General features: G+C 38.7%; 1 protein-coding gene across 1 annotated transcript in view; it reads right to left on the minus strand.

The window, feature by feature from the left end:
- Nucleotides 1-19,905, minus strand: part of gstcd (glutathione S-transferase, C-terminal domain containing) — a 59,477-nt gene that overhangs the window by 31,521 nt on the left and 8,051 nt on the right. Inside the window, exon 5 of the mRNA XM_065295357.2 lies at nt 13,294-13,387. Coding sequence (XP_065151429.2) covers nt 13,294-13,387 — 94 coding nt within the window. The remainder of the gene's footprint in view (nt 1-13,293; nt 13,388-19,905) is intronic.

A 19,905-nucleotide genomic window follows, 5' to 3' on the forward strand; every position in this document is an offset into this window, starting at 1 on the left:
AACAAACTACATCAGCAAAAACCAGCGAACCAGTGTGCTGCATTAAATTACTTGTCACTATAGAAATAAGCTGTTTAGAACAATGTCTAGCCCCTATCTGAACCGTTTCATATCACACTTTCCACCTACAGGCTTTCCTGATAAATATACAGTGCCTAACCTGCATGAACACCCCAACGGCTTTGTGCGCAAACTCTTCTCTTGTTAGGTAAATCATTTCCTAATTCTTCCTTCCTCCCTTCGGTATGCTGAATGCATCTCTTATCAGTCTTCCATCAGTGGTGCTCAGCGCCTGAGTCGACAATATCTCACAGATCACAATGTAAACAGGGCTGATGCCTGCGAAGTGCCTTTGTTCAAACTCAAGTTCTGGAACCTTCTTTCATCTCTCAGACAAAGCTATAAGAACCCAATGGTCCCTTAAATTACCACTGCAGCATCACATGAAGAGTTGTATTTTTTAAATTATGGATTTGGCCGGCAGGCCAGCATCAGATGAGATGTCAGGTTCTTAAAATGGTGTCTGTTAACACAGAAGAATAAATACTGGAATGAAAAACAAAGCTAGGGTTTGACAAACATGACAAAACTCGATGGTAATATAAGATAAATTATTGTACAAGACAAAACAAAGAGTTCGGGACCCTGCGCCATGGCAGAGGGTATGCATTTGCCCGCATATTATTTAGTAAATAAAATAAATGTAAATTAAATATTAAGTTGAATATCTATTAATATGAATCTCTTATGCAGGGTTTACACTAGACGCGGTAGACGCGGCAACCGCGAGTGATTTACATGGTATGTCAATGCAAAGACACGATTAGGCATCCTGCGGTGCGGTACACACGGAAAGCGCGACGCGGAAGACATTGAACGCGCGGCGCGGAAGCCGTGAATTGAGCGTTGCCGAGGGAAATGCGGGAGTTGAAAAATCTGAACTTCGGCGGATTTCTGCGCTACGTTAACCAATCAGGACCTTGCTGTAGTAGTAAAAGGACATCAGTGATGGCATCTAAAACATGTCTGAACCACTAAGAGTAACAAACCCACATAAACCACCCTTTATGGGAGTTTTACAAAACCTGCAAATTCTTTTGGTCAATATTAAGTGCAGATACAGAGCTCATAAAACACCACGACTATGTCTGACCATATAAAATCATTGGGACAAAGCCGTCTGAACACTTGAAAACATCTTTTGTTAGACATTAACAGACCGAGGACCCTTATAGATTTTTAAGAGCGCCGGTGGAGTTTGTTTTTATGCTCACATCATCGCTCACAGTGGTAATGAACAGAGCAGACAGAGGAAAAATAAATGTCTGACCTGTGCTGTTTAAAATAAGCAATTTGAAGGACTAAGAGGGTGCAGGGACAGACAGCGTTTGCATGAACACCAATTCAGCCTTTATTAAAGAAACTATCAGAGCAGAAGATTGTGACGGCCAAGCGTTAAGATGTTGATGTAATCAATAGTTTTGTTCTGATATAAATGCAGAGATTAAAGGTGCAATGTGGGACTTTTAGAAGGATCTCTTAACAGAAATGCAATATAATAAATACATAATCAGTAGTTATGTATCAGTATTATATATAAAATGTGCCGAAAGCATTCGTTTAACATTATTACCTAATTTTTTAAGAAGGCGGCGTTTAGCAGGGCACTACAGTGCGAGTATTTCACTCACATTTGCGCCTAAAATAGTTATGTGCGAAATAATTTAGAAGCACAGTGCGTGAGTGACGAGTTGTTCTCAATACACTGAACAGCAGCGTGATGAAGTGAAGCGAAACATAGCCTACCATTGATTTCACATATAAAAGCAAGGAAGAGGACGGGTCGCGATGTGAACATAACATGATGACGTAACTTTATTCAAATGAGAGCGACGATTCGCAACCAATAAGCCAATCATTGAAATAGTGTGGGAATGTGCAGGAACTGCTGGAATTTAAGTGAGAGAGTCAAGTGACAGTGTTAAAAATGTTATAGCCACGCTACTGCAAGACGCATCTAGACAGATGAGCGATCTATTCATCAAGCCAACGCGCAAACTGCAGCATATGAAAGTGAAAGTAAGTCGTAGATAGTGCTTTGACGGATCGCAGTTGATCAGTGAACTGTACGAATCACGACCCACGTTTTGGCTCGCATGCGATTCGCGATTAATACGCAAATTTAAAAGGGAAAGTTTATCATTTGCACGTGTTTCAAAGGCTTGCAAATGTTAACATTCAAGTGATTTTAACAATTTAACCGCAAAAAGGCACTAACGTGAGCAGCTTTCTGTACGCACAGACGCACATGCTGCTGAATTTGTCCGTTCCAGTGATCATCCCTATGCTCTTCAAAGATCACGGTAAGGTTGCACCAGTCGTTCGTAAGTTCTTACTTAAACTGGGACGTAAAGGCCAAACTAGAGGCTTAGTAACTACTAGCTAGTTTATAACTAACTCTCTACTTTATTCGGTTGCACCATTTGTTCTTAAGGCAGAACGTAGCTAGTAGGTCATAAGCTCTTCGTAAAGTAATGCGTTGTCGCATAGAATGACGTCTATTTTTCTTAACCCAATCACAAGCCTTATAACGGGTAAACAGGAAATAGTCTGAACAGTAGGTAATTTCAAACTCATTCATGACTCACCTAAACTGAAAGTTAAAAAAGACGTTAAAGCAAACGTTATTGAACTCAAAACATTACACTTTTTATTGAAAATATCTATCCCACATATGGAGGAGAAAATAAACAGGAAGAAATGTTAATTCTTATTTTAATTGATGGATACACAGAAAATTAAACAGTTCTTGAAAACTCGTTGACGAACTTGCGGCTCTTCATAATTAATTACGAGCTCATCGATGTCATATAATCTGGCTGACATCTTATTCCAATCATTATTCATGGACTGAGGCTTCCGTAAATATTTTGTTACAACGTTTTGTTATGCTTAAACTAAGTTTAATGGTGCAACGCAAAAACATTTAGTAGTGCGTAAGTTGTAACTTAGTGCCCATTTACGTTGTAACTAAGCTACGTTGTAACTTACGCACAGCTGGTGCAACCGGCCCCAGAACTCTTAATGTGTAAACTATAGAGAGAGTTGCGCTACTGTGTCTCATGTTGTAGTCGATTAAAATGCATTTGGCGAATAGAGCACTGAAAAACAAAGTAACGTTTTTATATGGAGCGACTGTAGCTGCGCCGTTTGGAATTCGCCCATCCGTCTGTGTGCGCGCGGGTTAAGGGCACTCAAAAGTGCACACACGGAGAGACGCATTTCAAAGAGCAAGTGAACATAAAAATCTTTCTGTTCTTGACAGGGCACATACACACAAAATGATCCCCACAGTATTCTTTTTCTAATAAAAACATTTGTTTTAAGTGTATGTATGGATTAGAGTCAGAAACAGTCCATGGTCTTAAAGAGACGGTAACCTCAATTAACCTACTTAAGTCATTCATGTTAATCAAACAACCCAAGACAAAGAGAAAATCACTTCTGTAGCTCTAAAAATATAATAATTATATTAAATTTATACAATGAAAACGGTGTTATAATTCATTTGATTTGATTTCGGTAACTAATGCTAATTTTAGACCTGATGCTTTGGAAAAGTTCGTTTGAAGAATGAAATGAATTTTTTCCTTTAGGAGCACATGTACTCCTTGGGAAAAAGGTTAGCATAGAGCCCTGATAAGTAAATAATACTAAAGTTCGACATTACCTCCCAGACAAATGAGGGAAAGAAGAGATGGAAGGATGTAAAAACCCCATGCACAATAGCTAGTAGTGAACACAAACTGAATCTATACTTACATTAATACTGTAACAACCACATTCGGCTGTATCGCCAACATCATCATTTGGCAATCATTTCATGAAGTCACACTTGGGCAGCTAGCTATGAAAGTCGAAACAATCTAAAACCTTCTGGGATGTTTCGTCTCTCGGCAAGCCAGCCTTACTCTAGTAATTATCAGATCAAGAAATGTTTTATTCTCACATAAAGATGAGACGGGGAAAATGGTGCAGAGACTCGCAGGATTTAAGAAAAGTCCTGGGATTTCAGACTGAGCAGACACCAGAGTCAAGGTGCTCAACCTGTGTCTTAAGAGCCATAGGAGACTCTTTACTGTGAGCTTTGGAGCTCAGAAAATATCCTTTATTCCCAAAATGTATTCTTTATCTGGATTTTATCAGGCTTGTCAGTTATAAAAATTAAAGTTGCAAGAGCAAACTTTCCTAGGAGTTGAATGCGTGACCTATATGTTGAAACACCTGTACAAATAACAGCCTTTTCTTTTGATCATCAGGTAAACTATTATCTACCTTACATCTTATATCAACAAAGTAAAACACAGCTTAGACTTCAGCTCAAAATTAGTACGATTAAATTTATCCGCATGAAACATTTAGTGGTAATTTAGAGGGCGCCTGTTAAACACAGCTTGTCTCCTCACAGGTACTTCCATGTACGTGAGATCGCGTCAGACAAAGACGCCGCCAAAACACACACACACATGCCAGGTTTGAAGAATGTAAATACAGCCTCTGAAACTGAAAACCACCCCTACACCACCTTTAAACAACACGTCAGAGATTACATTGTTCCGGTGTGATGTGCACAATACCAGTTTTGTTTGTTTAACGCAGCACGGCTGTGCCCGAATCCCAAGAGTTTCAAATTTACACTCTGGTTGTGAGGGAGCGCGGGTGTTGCAAAAACAGACGTGTCGGGAATGAGCAGCTCAATGGAGACACGATGGAGACGTGAGGAGACACCTTCAAAAATACAAGGGGAACAGATAAAGATTCACTTGATGTTTTTACATTCGTCCCTACCGTGAATAACTCTTCCTTAACTGTGAGTTTTGTTGTAGGTATAAAGTCTAGAAATAAAAACCCCAGAAGGGCTGCAACGGAGCATCTGCCTCACTTTTAAAGTCATGTTATTATTCACAATTGACATTTTCACTCTTTATTCAAATGTTTTATTGAAGATGCATTGAACATTTCATATGCATTGTTTTGTTTGGAGAATAAACTGAAGCTCAACTTTGAGAAAAATTTCAGGAGGCTTTGCAAAGGATTTTCTAAAATACACATAAAGATATAAACTAGGACTACAAATGACTACAAAATATATACAAAAGAGGATCAACAAATATTTATAACAGATAAAATTGTAGTCAATTTATGCATGTTTTTGTTTTCTATGCATTTTTTGTATCTTTGAATAAAAAACAGATTCCCTAATATGCTGGGGTTTGCAAATTATTCTGTCAAATAAATATCGAAATAAAAATCTAACTAAATAGTCACCATGAAAATTTTAATAAAAACATAAAAAAATTATTATATGAAATATTGTAGTGCTTTTATGAACGACTTATCTGTGCGCTTCATGATTTTTTTTATTCATGTGCCCTCATAATCTTTCATCAAAAACATTAACCTTCTCCCCTCCTCGAAACGACACTTCTTCACTTCCTGTCACGAAAAATGGCGCAAGGGTGGGCTAATCAGAGACTTGTTTCTGTTTGGGAAAAGATTGCAGTGATTTGTAATTACCAGCATGGCTCAACTTCCAATAATCCAATCAGTTCTTAATAGAATAAATCAAATCCCGCCTCACATTTTTTTAAATGTAATTTCTTAAGCCGTTTCACTCGGATATATGTACCGATACAAAAAATAAGACAATCGCTATTTACGTTTCATTTACGCGACTTTAAAAGTTTAATCCATTTTGTACACCTCATACTATGGTTTAAGCAATGGGTTTTCAGACTTTTTTGTAAGCCGAAACCCCTTGACCTTGAGATTTTACGTTAATATTTTGATAATTTAATAGCACATTTGCATGTTTAAGTTCAAAAACGTTAGTATTTTATATGGTTATTATTACCTGTTATTAGACCTTCATCTGATAATTTTCTTTTATTGGTACATACAACGTATCTGTCCATTTTTCATGAGTATATTGTGGTGTTGCATATTGGTCACATGACATGAAGATTAAAAACAAATAAAATCCATCTTTTTTTGTTTTGAGAGGTAATTAAATTTTTTATTTTAAAATTATATTTATTTACGTTTTATAATTTAATTGTATTTAATTTTTTATCAACTCAACAACCCCTTGCAATTCCCTTGCGAATCACCAGGGGTTCATGAACCCACGTTTGGAAAATCTTGGTTTAATCTATACCAAGAGGGCATTAAAGCAAATATTGTAAAAATTCCCTGCACTGTGATATCACTTTTGGCCAGAACTTGTACTTAATTGCGTGACAAATGAAAATCTTAAATCATTTCTTAAATCAACTGTCCATATCCATTTTGTTTTCTGCATTATGTCGTGAAAAACTGTGTTTTCACCAGGGAAAATAAAAAAGTCTTTAAACGGTTACAAATAAATTTTTTACATTTTCGGAACAAAATGCTAGGCCAAAAGTATGATTGCTATGTCCATGCCAATAGGAATAATGAACAGTTGCAACTGGAACACTAGTCTTCAGTTCAATTGTGTTTAATAAAAGATCTGGACAATCTGTCTTTTTAACAAATGTGCTGGGTAAACAGGGTTACCGGTATTGGCTGTTTACTGTTGTTGCAAACATAATGAGCCCTCTATCCTACCACTCAACAAATCAGCAACATGGGAACGTTTAATGTTTGAAAGCAGGATGCAAAATGTGGTCGAAAAGCGAAGAAAGCAATCCAAAGATTCTTTTCTTTCCAAGGCAACAGCACAGCTTTTAAATCGGTGGGACAGAATAACCTCATCTGCACCCCCGATCAATGAGCCAAATGGGTCTTCATTGTCTCAATGAGACTCCTCACAGCCCCTTATATAAGAGATGGGTGATAATTAGAGCTTTATTGCTATTGAACACAGACAAGGAGAGGTGAGAAAAGTGGAGGAATTTTCATTGTGTGACTTCTGGTGTTCTTATTAATAAATGCAGACATTAAATCTGTCTTCAGTCTTCGCAGAATGGCCCCTTTATTCTGATAATAAAGCTCAAAAACACATGTTTAAAGCGGTAACTGGCTGATTCTAAGCAATTTAAAAGGATTAAGATGAAATGGTTTCTATGAGTCAGCAGAAAACAACGTCTACCCAAACAATTAACGTCTACCCAGACATCTACCCAAACGTCTAACGTCTACTCAAACGTTTACCCAAACTTATTACCTCTCCTCAAACGTCTACCCGAATGTCTAACGTCTACTCAAACATCTAACATCACTCCAAACGTCCACTCAAACGTCTACCCAAACGTCTTACCTCTACTCAAATGTCTACCCGAACGTCTAACGTCTACTCAAAAGTCTAACATCTCTAAACATCCACTCAAACGTCTACCCGAACGTCTAACGTCTACCCTAACGTCTAACATCAAATGGCAAAAATTAAACGGCAAACATCAAACGTCTACTCAAGTGTCTACTGAAGCGTCTACTCAAACGTTTAACGTCTACTCAAACATCTAACGTCTCTCCAAACATCTACCCAAAGTCTACCCAATCATCTACCCAAACGTCTATCCAAACGTCTACCCAAACGTCTATCCAAAAGTCTTACATCTACTCCAGTGGTTCTCAACTCCGGTCCTCGCCCCCCCCAGAACGTTTTAGATGTCTCCTTATATGAAACACCTGATTCCACTCATTAGGCTCCTTCCAGATTGTTTGAAACTTTTCCTTAATTAACACACTTACAAGCTGATGAACTGAAACAAGTGTTTTATATATGGAGACATCGAAAATATTCTGGGGGGGGGGCCCGAGGACTGGAGTTGAGAACCACTGATCTACTCAAACGTCTAACGTCTACTCAAGCGTCTACTCAAGCGTCTACTCAAGCGTCTACTCAAGCGCCTACTCAAGCGCCTACTCAAGCGCCTACTCAAGCGCCTACTCAAGCGCCTACTCAAGCGCCTACTCAAATGTTTAATGTCTACTCAAACATCTAACGCCTCTCCAAACATCTATCCAAATGTCTACCCAAACGTCTAACCTCTACCCAAACGTCTAACGTCTACTCAAATGTCTACTCAAACGTCTACAGTCTACCCAAACGTCTAACCAAACGCCTGACGTCTACCCAAACATCTAATGTCTACTCAAACGTCTAACCAAACATCTGACATCTAACCAAACATCTGACGTCTAACCAAACATGTGAAGTCTAACCAAACATCTGACGTCTACCCAAACCTCTAACGTCTACCCAAACGTAAAACGTCTACCCACATGTGTATGTTTGATATAAATGATCTACACAAACGTCTACACAAACGTCTACTCAAACGTCTACTAAAAACGTCTACTCAAACGTCTACTAAAAACGTCTACTCAAACGTCTACTAAAAACGTATACTCAAACGTCTACTAAAAACGTATACTCAAACGTCTACTAAAAACGTATACTCAAACGTCTACTCAAATGTCTAACCAAACGTCTAACCAATTGTCTAACCAAACGTCTTCTCAACGTCAACGTTTTATATAGATGATCACATCAGTATAGAATGAGGAATCAGTTTTTCGGACAGGAGGAGTGGGGAGCTGAAGAAGAGGAGGGGTGAGGAAAAGAAGACAGGATAAAAAGAGGAGTAAAGAGGAGAGGAAGACAAGTGAGAAAAAGAAGAGGAGAGAAACGAAGAAGAGCAGAGATTTCACACTCAAACCAGGCTGTAAATTATAACACCTGTATAAATTAAATAAACCATCAGTATGAATCCACACCCAAGTACAGTATAAAAATAGATGACTGTGTTGGAGGAACGTAAATAACGGTGCTTTAGCCACAAAAACCAAAAAGCTATATAGTTCCTAAATAATAAGTAAAGGAACTCTGTGAAAATAAGCAAACAACAAGCATGAATATTCATCAGGTGGCATTTTGCAAATAAAAACTCAAAATCATGACTCAAACATTTTAGCAATTAGTACAATTCATTTACAGCTCTAGTGTGTGCACTATATTGGAAACGCTACTGAGCTTAGAAAGTGCTGATAAATCTCCAAACGGGACCGACAAAAGTGCAAAGCCAGCTTTGACAGCAACATTTAATTGGTATTGATTAACTGAACCCATCTAACTGAAGAGATGGGGGTTCAATTAATCAAACCAAACGAGATGTCGGCTTCTGAAAGGGTTGGTGCCATTTGCAGCTGGCACATGTCGAAAATAAAATGGGACCTTTATATTTGATTCTCTAGCAAATCCACATCTAGTTTTATTGGCATCTGAACAAGCTGGATTTCAAAACAACAGCAATTTCAACAACAGGTTTTTACTACTAAGTTACAAGATACTAGACTACTAGATGAACAGTGTGGACATTCTGGCTGTTCATTAATTTCACTCAAAAACCTTCAAAGACACATTATTGCTCAGTTTCCCTGTTATGCTGTCAACCCCATCATTTCACCACCTATTCCAGTAACCTGCCCTCCTCTACGGCCTTCCAGGTCATAAAACGTCTGGAGATGACGGATTTCAGACAGGTAGCTGCCAAAACAGGCAGACGCATCCGGAATGCGCCTCCCATGTAATCTGCCCCTACCCACATAAACACACCGAAGTTTCCTAATGCTCAACAAGGCCGGTGTTGACAAGGGAAATGAATTCACATTCAAGGCACTACCGCCAACCACGTTTCCCAGGTGGCCCCTGGGGCTTCTCTTTCTGCACTGTAGTGACAGCCACTAGTTCTTTCTGCCGGCAGACTGCATAATAGACACTTGCAATGCAATCCACCCACAGACTGCCCTCCATTTAAAACAATATTAATCAGCGCTCTGGAGGAGGCATGAAAAATGTGGGTGGTTGTCTCAAAAAATATAAATATTTAGCTAAATTTGGCCAATTAATGTAAAATTCAAATCCCTGTCTTCAAAGACTCTAGTCGAAGACAGTCTCCCAACGGGACTTGTATGTTTAATAGTAAAGACTAACACAGTCCTCAAACAAACAGGTGCAAATAAAAAAAATACAACAGAATAATCAAAATATGTCCAAGAGCGTAAGCAGAATATTAAAAAGACATATGGGCTATGTACTACCACACACAGTTACCCTCTGATGCGAACAGTGCTTAATTAACAGATGTGGAGGGTCCTAACACGGAGCTCTGGGGCACTCCCACACCAACGACTTAAGCTCTACTTCCTAACAATACCAAGAGATGTTCCCTTATGATTTTCTGTGGGAAGGAAGGATGTGCTGACTTAGGTCTTCTGTGCAACCAATCTGGTTTTAATGTTAGGGTACAGAAATTCAAGTAAGAGTCTGCCGAGATGCTTTCTTCAATTGTTTCCGACTACGATAATCCCCTACACAATTGTTGCCTGTCTTCACGCAATGGGTTATCTGACCACCGAAAGATGTCAGCAGCGATTAGTGAGGTGCTGGAGCAATAGGGGATTCATAACAAACAGCAGGATATACACGGGCCTCTCTGTTCTTACACCTTTCCTCTTTTGCTGTTCGCAGATTCTGTACTTGAAAACACATTAGGGAATGGCATGTGGGGGCGTGTGCTGACAGATACAGCCACTGCAGCACAAGGAACCAACGGAGGCACAAAAAAACAGCATACTTCTGCATGTGGGGGTTCGCCTAAGAGGCGATGTGCAGTGTGTGATGCTCAACAAAACATTATCCTCAGAAGTGTTTTAACTCCCTGACCTGTACTATACAAAATCGATGGCACAAACAAATGACTCAAACTCTCAATCTGGAGTTCATTACTGAAAATATAAATAGATCGATGGAAGTCCATTTGAAACTTTATTGTACTGAAAAACATCCCCTAAAAGCCTCAAATAATAACCAGTCCCAGAATTCAAATGGAAGATAAGTTATGTATTCTTTGGAGACAGAATAAAAAGGGAGAGCCTCCGGACCTCTGCAAAAACAGCAAGAAGAAGCCACTATAAAATAAATACTCCAAACACATATTACAGCACCCAATCAAATGTGCCATGTCCATTCAAAAAGAGATATTTTCTGAGCCTACTCTACAAGATGGCAAGGTATCAATAGGTAGGGCTGGCTTTTGACCAAATTATATTATTTATTATTCATATTATAGTATCATTACCTTTAAGGTGCATTGTGTAATTTTTAGAAGGATTTCTTGGCAGAAATGCAGTATAACACAACTAAATATATTATCAGTGGTGTATAAAGACCATACATAATGAACTCGTCGTATTTATCTGCATACACCACGGTTCCACTTAGATAGAAGCGGCCGACATGTTTCTACAGTAGCTAAACCATAGTCTGTAAAAAAGATGGACGACGCGACGTCGCCTCCCCCATTGTAATGAATTGAAGCCAAAAATGTCCGCCAATGGTCGCCGCCATGTTACGTAAAAACGTCAGTTTGGAGCCAAGGCATGCGCAGAAGGAATCGTCCGTGGAGCCAGAGCCGCGGTATCAAACTTCCACCCAAACGCTTGCGCGACCAATTCAACCACGCCAATCATAATGACACGCCCCGGTTTTAAAGCATCAAATTACTACCGTATTTTTCGGTCTATAAGCCGCGTTTTTTTCATAACTTGACTGTTGCTGAGTCTTACAGTCAGGTGCGCCTTGTAAGTCAGTATGAATTTTGACATTTATGAGGCAAGAGACATCATTACCAGCCGCTAGAGTCCGCCATATGCTGCCTCTGTATTTATGTATTATTTATTTAATGGATTCAGTGATGCGGAATGATGAGTATGCGAACTTCACGCTAGTTGGCTTGTTCGGTTAATTTAACCAATTCAACCTTCCAGGTAAGTTCTGTATGCTATGGTTTATCGTTTAAATAACTGATAATATTACTTTTAACGTACAGACATCTATTCAGCCTGCTGTTCTGTGTGCTATTGTTTAATTGAATATCTAGCCTTTCCAGATTAAATGTCTGGTCTTCTGGTTGGATTTTGTGAAATAATTTTCTAAATAAACTCGACGTATAGTCCACTGTGACTTATATATGTTATTTCGTCTTAATGACGCATTTTTGAATGATGCGACTTATACTCCAGTGCGGCTTATAGTAAAGTACGGTAGCTAAAATGAAACTTATCACAAAAATAAGCACTTGAACATATATCAGCGTGATAACAACTACTTGAAAGGACCAAAACCATCTTTCGGAAACTTTTATTGGAAGTGTAAATATTTTATTTTTATTTAGAGTAGAGTCCCATTCGTTTGAATGGAGAGGGCGGAGTTTATGACTTGTACTGCAGCCAGCCACCAGGGGGCGATCAAAGAGCCACCGGCTTCACTTTTCAAGACTTATGAGGCACACCCGCGCTAATCAGACAAACTGCTCTACAGAGGGCATTTCATCTCTATGTTATCTCAGAAGACATCATGTTTGTCCTGTGGTAGCTACTGTTGCTTCTTACTGTGTTTCGAAATTTAGGTTGGTTGCAATTTGCAAACTCACCACTGGACGCCGCTAAAACCCGTACCGTACCTTTAAAGACTAAACAACAGCTGTACTGTAAAATAAATTGGCATGAAAGTACACAACAGACATGCATATAAATATTTCCTTAACTAAAGCTAAAAGCATCTAAAATCCTTCGTATTTGTTTTGCTCTTTCCGCCAGACTTGAGAAAATTATGCTCTTTGGTGCACCGGTCGATAAGGATTGTTTCCAGACCCTTTATACAAACTGGATTTCTGTCTCTCCTCAGCGCTGCCTCCGTCTGTCTGGCACGAGGTGATTGGCATCTCTCTCATTCTTGCTGAAAACCAGCTACCTGATGTTTGAGCTAGTTAAGACCCCTGAGCACGCCCCGCTGACAAGCGCCGATGCTCGCGCTCGCAAACAATTTTCCGCAGGTATGAGCTGCCCCCGGAGGCAAAGCAGAAGAATGTCTGTGCAGGACATAAATGCTCCTTAAGTGACTTTGGTTTATTTATTAAGCAGGTGAAATCGCGTCCATCAATCATTAATGTTTAACCCTCTCGCTACATCAGTGGTTGGCATGATATCAAGGCGGTACACCTTGGTTACTAGATCCAGTTGATAATAAATTCATGTTATGTATATAAACTGCAAGAGTGGCATTTCTTCCCATACATATCTGTAATGTATATCAAGTGGATTACACATCACAGGCTGAAGTAAACTAGATAAACAGCATTAGTTTTTTGACAGACAGGAAGGGATGCAAGCTCAAAGCTGCATCTCTGAAGTGTATAACGGTAATGATATTGTAAGTGGGTAGAAGTCGTGTCCCAGCCAAGTTACCTTCAGTTGGGTTGACGGCCGCAGGTAAACTCTCCCAGTCTATGGTCCATGAAGGGCAAGGGTGGGGGGAGAAAACAGCATCTATCCCATTCTCCTTCAGAAAACAAGAGCATATAAACACATTACTAGCGGAGGAGCTGCTGTCAATGTAGAGAGTTACAAATGAGGTCTTTATAAGACTTCACTCCAGTTGTGTCGTAAGTAGGCAGTAAGTCAGTTCACTGGGTTTCGGAAACAAGCCATTACTGCTACAGCTGACAACTGCTTGTGTTTCCTCAGCAGGAAACCTGAAATAAAATGCCTATTACATCAAGAAACTGTTACAAAGAAGTTCAAGCTCATGCTTCTGATACCCTTGCAGCGTTTTATGGCCATTGCTATAATGAAAAATGACGTTTGCTCAGTCGGTACTTTCCAATTAAAGCGACCAACAGAAATGGGCAAAGTGTGTCATTACAATTATTTTCACTAAGTGCGAAAAACGCAAAACAAGATGTAAAATGCCAACAGGAACATGATTCTAGACCATTCACACAGGTTCTGTTTTTGGTGCACCGGTCGATGAGGATTGTTTCCAGACCCTTTATACAAACTGGTTGCCGGAAAAAAATCGACAAACACAGCAGCCACATATGGGCCAATGCAGATACACATAAACCCCACAAATATCGCCCCGATATATTGGCCGGCCGATATATCGGTCTATCACTATTTTATGCCATTGTAATGAATTAGCTGCAAGGCACAATAGCTGCGTGCTAGATGCTGTATAACCACAACTTGCACATTTGTCCACACTAGGGCTGCACGATTAATCGCATGCGATGGTAACGCGCATCTCGTCAGTAAAGCCGGTTCCTTAATTAGTAATAAATCGCCATCAGCTGCTTTTTAGATGGAGAGGCATTTACTACACAGAGCCGTAGTTCACTGACAAGAGGGGAAATATCACATTCATAATCGCAGGCGATATATCCGCGATTATAAATGCAAAATTTCCCTCTTGTCAGTCATGCGATTTATTGTGCAGCCCTAGTCCACACATGTTGCCAAGTGGAAACCGAGGATAACGCTGATATTTCTTCATTGATAGGCGACAATGTAATTTAATATTGAGGAGTACATCACCACTGTAACGTCACAGTTAGTGTTTTGTTGAGATTGGCCTGTCTTTTGCATGCAGAAGATATACATAAGGAGGAGGAAACAATCGTGTTTGAGGCTCACGATATGTTATTACCATGTATAGAACTCTTTTTATTCATCTCTAAATACAGTTATTATTCTATGGCACCTAAAAATAGGAATTTTCCTGGACTTTTTGGGATAATGCAGGTACACAAATGCATGGAATACATCATATTTTATTACAAAAATCACACATATTGTGGCTTTAACCGAGGGGCAACCTTCCGATCTCTGATGAAGCTAATACGGAAGTGATTCAAACTGCAGTTCATCGACTGCCCGCTAGAGGCTGGCTCCAAAATGGAGTCAATTCCCATAAACCTCCATGTTAAAATGGCCAACTTTACAGTAGAAAATAATATGTTTACAGCCTGGTACAAAAATAGTTTTTGATCTGTATAGCTAATTTTGCCCTTTTATTTATTTTATTTTTTTTGTAACTCATCTGTTTAAATTATATTAAGCCTGCATAATTGAGGGCGTGGCCACTTGAGTGACAGTTGAACAGCCACTGCTGTCACTAGAGTAGAGCTAGGGGCGTGGTTTCAGCAACCAGTCACCTAAGCTTAACCCACGTCCCGCCTCTTTACCCATTTTCGGATATCTGTAAGTGATGCGCGGCTAAGATGTCGAAGGCAGGCACCGCCTACTTTAAGCTTCAAAAACTATCTTCAGAAACCTATGGGTAACGTAACGGACACTACGTCTATCTTTTTTACAGTCTATGGCTTTAACATGTGTTTAACATTAAATTGATACCATCAAGCATATTGCAAAACGAGACAACTCTGTTTTTATATTTTTCAGAAATCTCGTTTTTTGGTTGTGCATTCCAATTAATATCAATTCAACTGCAGTTGGTCTGTTTTGATTTAAACCTTTATAACTTAAAAAATATAGCTAAGTAGCACCATAAAACAAAATAATAACATGATAACATAATAATAAACATAATTTGACAAAAATGTTAAAAACGGACTCATCTCGTTTTGCAACGAAACTCTTCATATGCTAAATAATGTAACAAGATAAAGCGATGCAAAATTTTACTTGAAACCAAAAATGTGACCCATATTTTAAAATCCAACAGGCACTCTCGGACGATGGTAAATCCTGGGTGCAGTCTGCGACAGTCATAGGAGGATAGACTGGACTTTAGAAACGCCTCATGTAAGTAGTGGGTGAATTTATGGATTTATAACAGGAGGCAATAAACACCAGGTGTACCTTATCAAAAACTGCCAATGGCGATTCGCTCTTCAAGCATGTTTCATGAGTCTGTAAATTGGCTTCTTCTATAGTATGACAGAGGAAATTAAAATTTTTAAGGGCAGGGGTAGAGTAATACATCAGGGTGATACTCATGAAATTCAGATTTAGAAAGTGTCCAGCATCAGAATTTTTGCACATATAAGATTAAGGTCTGAACTTACTATAACCATTATTTTTAGAGGATTTAAAAAACATTTCCTATAGAATTGTTTAAATTTTTTAGATTATCATTATCAAAAATTATCATTACCACAACATGATATTACATTAAATATATGCATTTACAACTCATGTTTCGGTAATGAGAACTAAAAAGTTGTCTAGGTACTATGACAAACAAAATTTAGCCATCTTGAGTGTCACAGTCAATTATGTCCCTTCCAACTATTTTTTTTCTTTTTTTATTTTTACTTTCTTGAGGGCTTAAACAATGATTGAAAATTGTTGCGGAGGATGACGAAATTGGTCTTGGACACATTTATATTCCTTATTATTGTCTCTACATTTACCAATAATCACCAAATACCACATGTTTCTTTACTGTAAATGTTCATAGTATAACATGCACTGAAGCTTTTTATTTTTTTTATTTTTTAATTGTAAATATTTCCATGTTAAAGAACCCAAATCCAGTCATGGACACGTTGCGGTAATGAAAATTTCCCCCTTAAATGTGGAAAAAACAACAAAATTGGTTTGTATGATGTCATTTGAAATCATGTGAACTTTTTTATCAAAATGTTTCATGACACCTCATAAGTCTAATTTCGCGAGAATCACCCACCAGGGCCGTGGCCTAGCTCTTACCCCAGACACATAGAAATGCTAATGAGGGAGATGCAGGTTCGATTCTGGCTCTGATCGCTCTACCCAATAATGTTTTGCCGTCCTCTCTTAACAAACTCGGGCTGTCCATAAGTTTCGACTCCCACCGGCAACAGCTGCAGAGCAGACCTAAAGCTGAAAGTCCCGGCGGGCCACGATGCATTTAGTCGTGCGTGCTGAGCTCCAACTCATTCGTACACACCAAATTGATATCCACCAGCGTGACGGGAAATATCTGATTTATAGTAGCTGAATGCCAGAAGTGCAAGCGCGCACACACATGCAGGAAGGTGGGAGTACGGCTCTGTCGCAGGACTGAGAACATGCAGGCAGCTGTGCGTTTATCACCTGCTAGAGGCTCGACTGCAGCACTGACGCCCAACAAAACGCTGCTTACTCCTGTTGCCCCTCCTGCAGAGGAGTACGAGAGCACTGCGGTCTCTTTACTCATTATCGGCAGATTTCTGCACTGGGAATAACGTGTTGTTGGAGTTTGTGCTGTGTTTAGATGCTGGGTAAATCAGCGGGGCTCTTATGGGGGTAGTGGGAAATCGAACGAGTGGAAGAAGAGTGCGCGGGAGGTCATAAGCTAAATCAGCCGTTCCTCCGGAGTTGGAGAGCATTCGTCTGGAAACAGTAATGATGTTGCAAACTGAGCTTTCTATGTAACAAAGCCTTGTGGGTCCATAGTTATCCCTAAAAGTGAGCGAATTACCAAGGGGGTCTGTGAGTAAGCGAGCAATTCATCACGAAGTGACAATGTATTAGGTGAGGCACATTGCAATGGGGAAGTTAGACAGAAACATCTAGTACAGACTTTTGTGGATGTGGACCAAAAGATTCAGGGTTATAAGTATGTATATTAAAGGAATATTCCATTTTCTTAAAAGAAAAATCCAGATAATTTACTCACCACCATGTAATCCCCAATGTTGATGTCTTTCTTTGTTCAGTCGAGAAGAAATTATGTTTTTTGAGAAAAACATTGCAGGATTTTTCTCATTTTAATGGACTTTAATAGAGCCCAACATTTAATACTTAACTCAACACGTAACAGTTTTTTTCAACGGAGTTTCAAAGGACTCTAAACGATCCCAAACGAGGCATAAGGGTCTTATCTAGCAAAACGATTGTCATTTTTGACAAGAAAAATAAAAAATATACACTTTTAAACCACAACTTTCGTCTAGGTCAAGTCCAGCGCGACCTAACGTAAATGCGTAGTGACGTAGGGAGGTCACGTGTTACATATATAAAACGCACATTTGCGGACCATTGTAAACAAAAACTGACACAAAGACATTAATTAGTATCAGTTGACATACAACAACGTAGGAACGGTCCTCTTTCAACACGCTTGTAAACACTGGGGCGGAGTTTCGCGTTCGTCCTCTGTGACCTCTTGACGTCATGACGTATTGCGTGAGGTCAGCTGGCGCGTCACGACCGGATCTACATTACGAGAAGTTGTGGAATAAAAGTGTATATTTGTTATTTTTATTGTCAAAAATGACAATTGTTTCCCTAGATAAGACCCTTATGCCTCGTATGGGATTGTTTATAGTCCATTGAAACTCTGTTGAAAAAAACTGTTAAGTGTTGAGTTGAGTATTAAATGTTGGGCTCTATTAAAGTCCATTAAAATTAGAAAAATCCTGCAATGTTTTCCTCAAAAAACATAATTTCTTCTCGACCGAACAAAGAAAGACATCAACATTTTGGATGACATGGTGGTGAGTAAATTATCTGGATTTTTCTTTTAAGAAAATGGAATATTCCTTTAAAAATTATCTAACATTGGGATGACAATTGGCCTAATGTCTGCTCTGGTATTCCTATTTAAGTCCAAGCACCTTGCACTGGATAATATTGTTAAATGTTTTAAGCTAATCTGGAGTCAAGTGCTGTCAAGTGCTTGCATGTGGGCTTTTTGTTTCTTTGTGGTTAAATAATAACCAGATTTTTACAAACCAGTCAGATGTGCTTGAGAAAGTGACTCAGGCCAATTGTTTAAAGATACAGCAGGATACATTTATAATGGATTTTTTGCGTTTTGTCATAACACATCAATCCTGAATAAATGAAAACATATGGTGTTAGATCTGCGGAGTTCCTAAAGACGGTTAAGATGAATAAAACCGGTAACACTTTCAATAATAAAACTAATGAACTGTGAAACTCCATTAAATTATTCTCGACTCCAATTATCTATATACTTGGGGCGATAAAAGACAGTTTTTATGACCAAACTTCATCAAGGATGACTGATAATAAATGATTTTTTGCCTCGACTGAGAGCTATTCATTTTGAAGGTTAAGATTATAACCATAATTTTCACCTCATGACTACATTTTGAATTCGACTAAGATACTAATTATTCAACAAGTATCACAGCCTTTTAACATTCAACATTTTGTGAATTACATTGCTTAGGTTGTTTAAAAAAAAGGGGGGGGGACGATAATATGATCCCATAGTCTCAAGGACAGATTCAATGGACAGGACATTAGTAATTAAAACAGGCTAATAGGTAAAAGTTTTTACAGACTTTACAATCTTCCGCTGTACCTTTAACATTTTAAACAATGATAAACATATCAACAAATAAAATTAAATCAACAAGTAAAACCAAAAGTTTTGATTAGACTATATCAAAGTAGCCCTCCAGATTGTTTTATCCATCGTGGTAGCCTTTGCTCACAAAAATGTTGGAGACCACTGTTTTAAAGCTAATAATCTAAAAGTTTACAATAGTTAAATGCTTGAAGGGATAGTTCACCTAATAATTTATATACAAAACTGTTTATGAATGAATCTGTAAATGAAGTCAAACCGATCAGAAGCTCCATTGACTTCCATGGTATCCTTTTTTCCTACCATGGAAGTCAATGGAGCCTCTGATGAGTTTGGTTACAAACATTCCTCAAAATATCTTTCTTTGTGTTTATCAAAACAAAAAAATTAATACAGGTTAGTAACAACATGAGAGGTGGGTAAATGACGAAAGAATTTTTATTTTTAGGTGAATTCTTTAAAGGAATATTTTACTTTCATAAAAAAATCAAAAAATGTACTCATCCCCATGTCATCCAAGATGTTTATGTTTTTCTTTGTTCAGTCGTAAAGAAATTAAGTTTTTTGAGGAAAACATTCCAAGATTTTTTCCATATAGTGGACTGTATTGGACCTCAACCGTTTGCAGTTTCAATGCAGCTTAAAGGACTTTAACTGTGCATTCAGATCGCCACCGGTGAGAGCGTCAAAGTCATTGATTTTCAATGAGAGCCGGTGGCGAGCTCCGGCGAGCACTGGCGCGTCATGTACAG

The sequence above is a fragment of the Paramisgurnus dabryanus genome, chromosome 4 (assembly GCF_030506205.2).
Source record: "Paramisgurnus dabryanus chromosome 4, PD_genome_1.1, whole genome shotgun sequence".
Taxonomy (NCBI): domain Eukaryota; kingdom Metazoa; phylum Chordata; class Actinopteri; order Cypriniformes; family Cobitidae; genus Paramisgurnus; species Paramisgurnus dabryanus.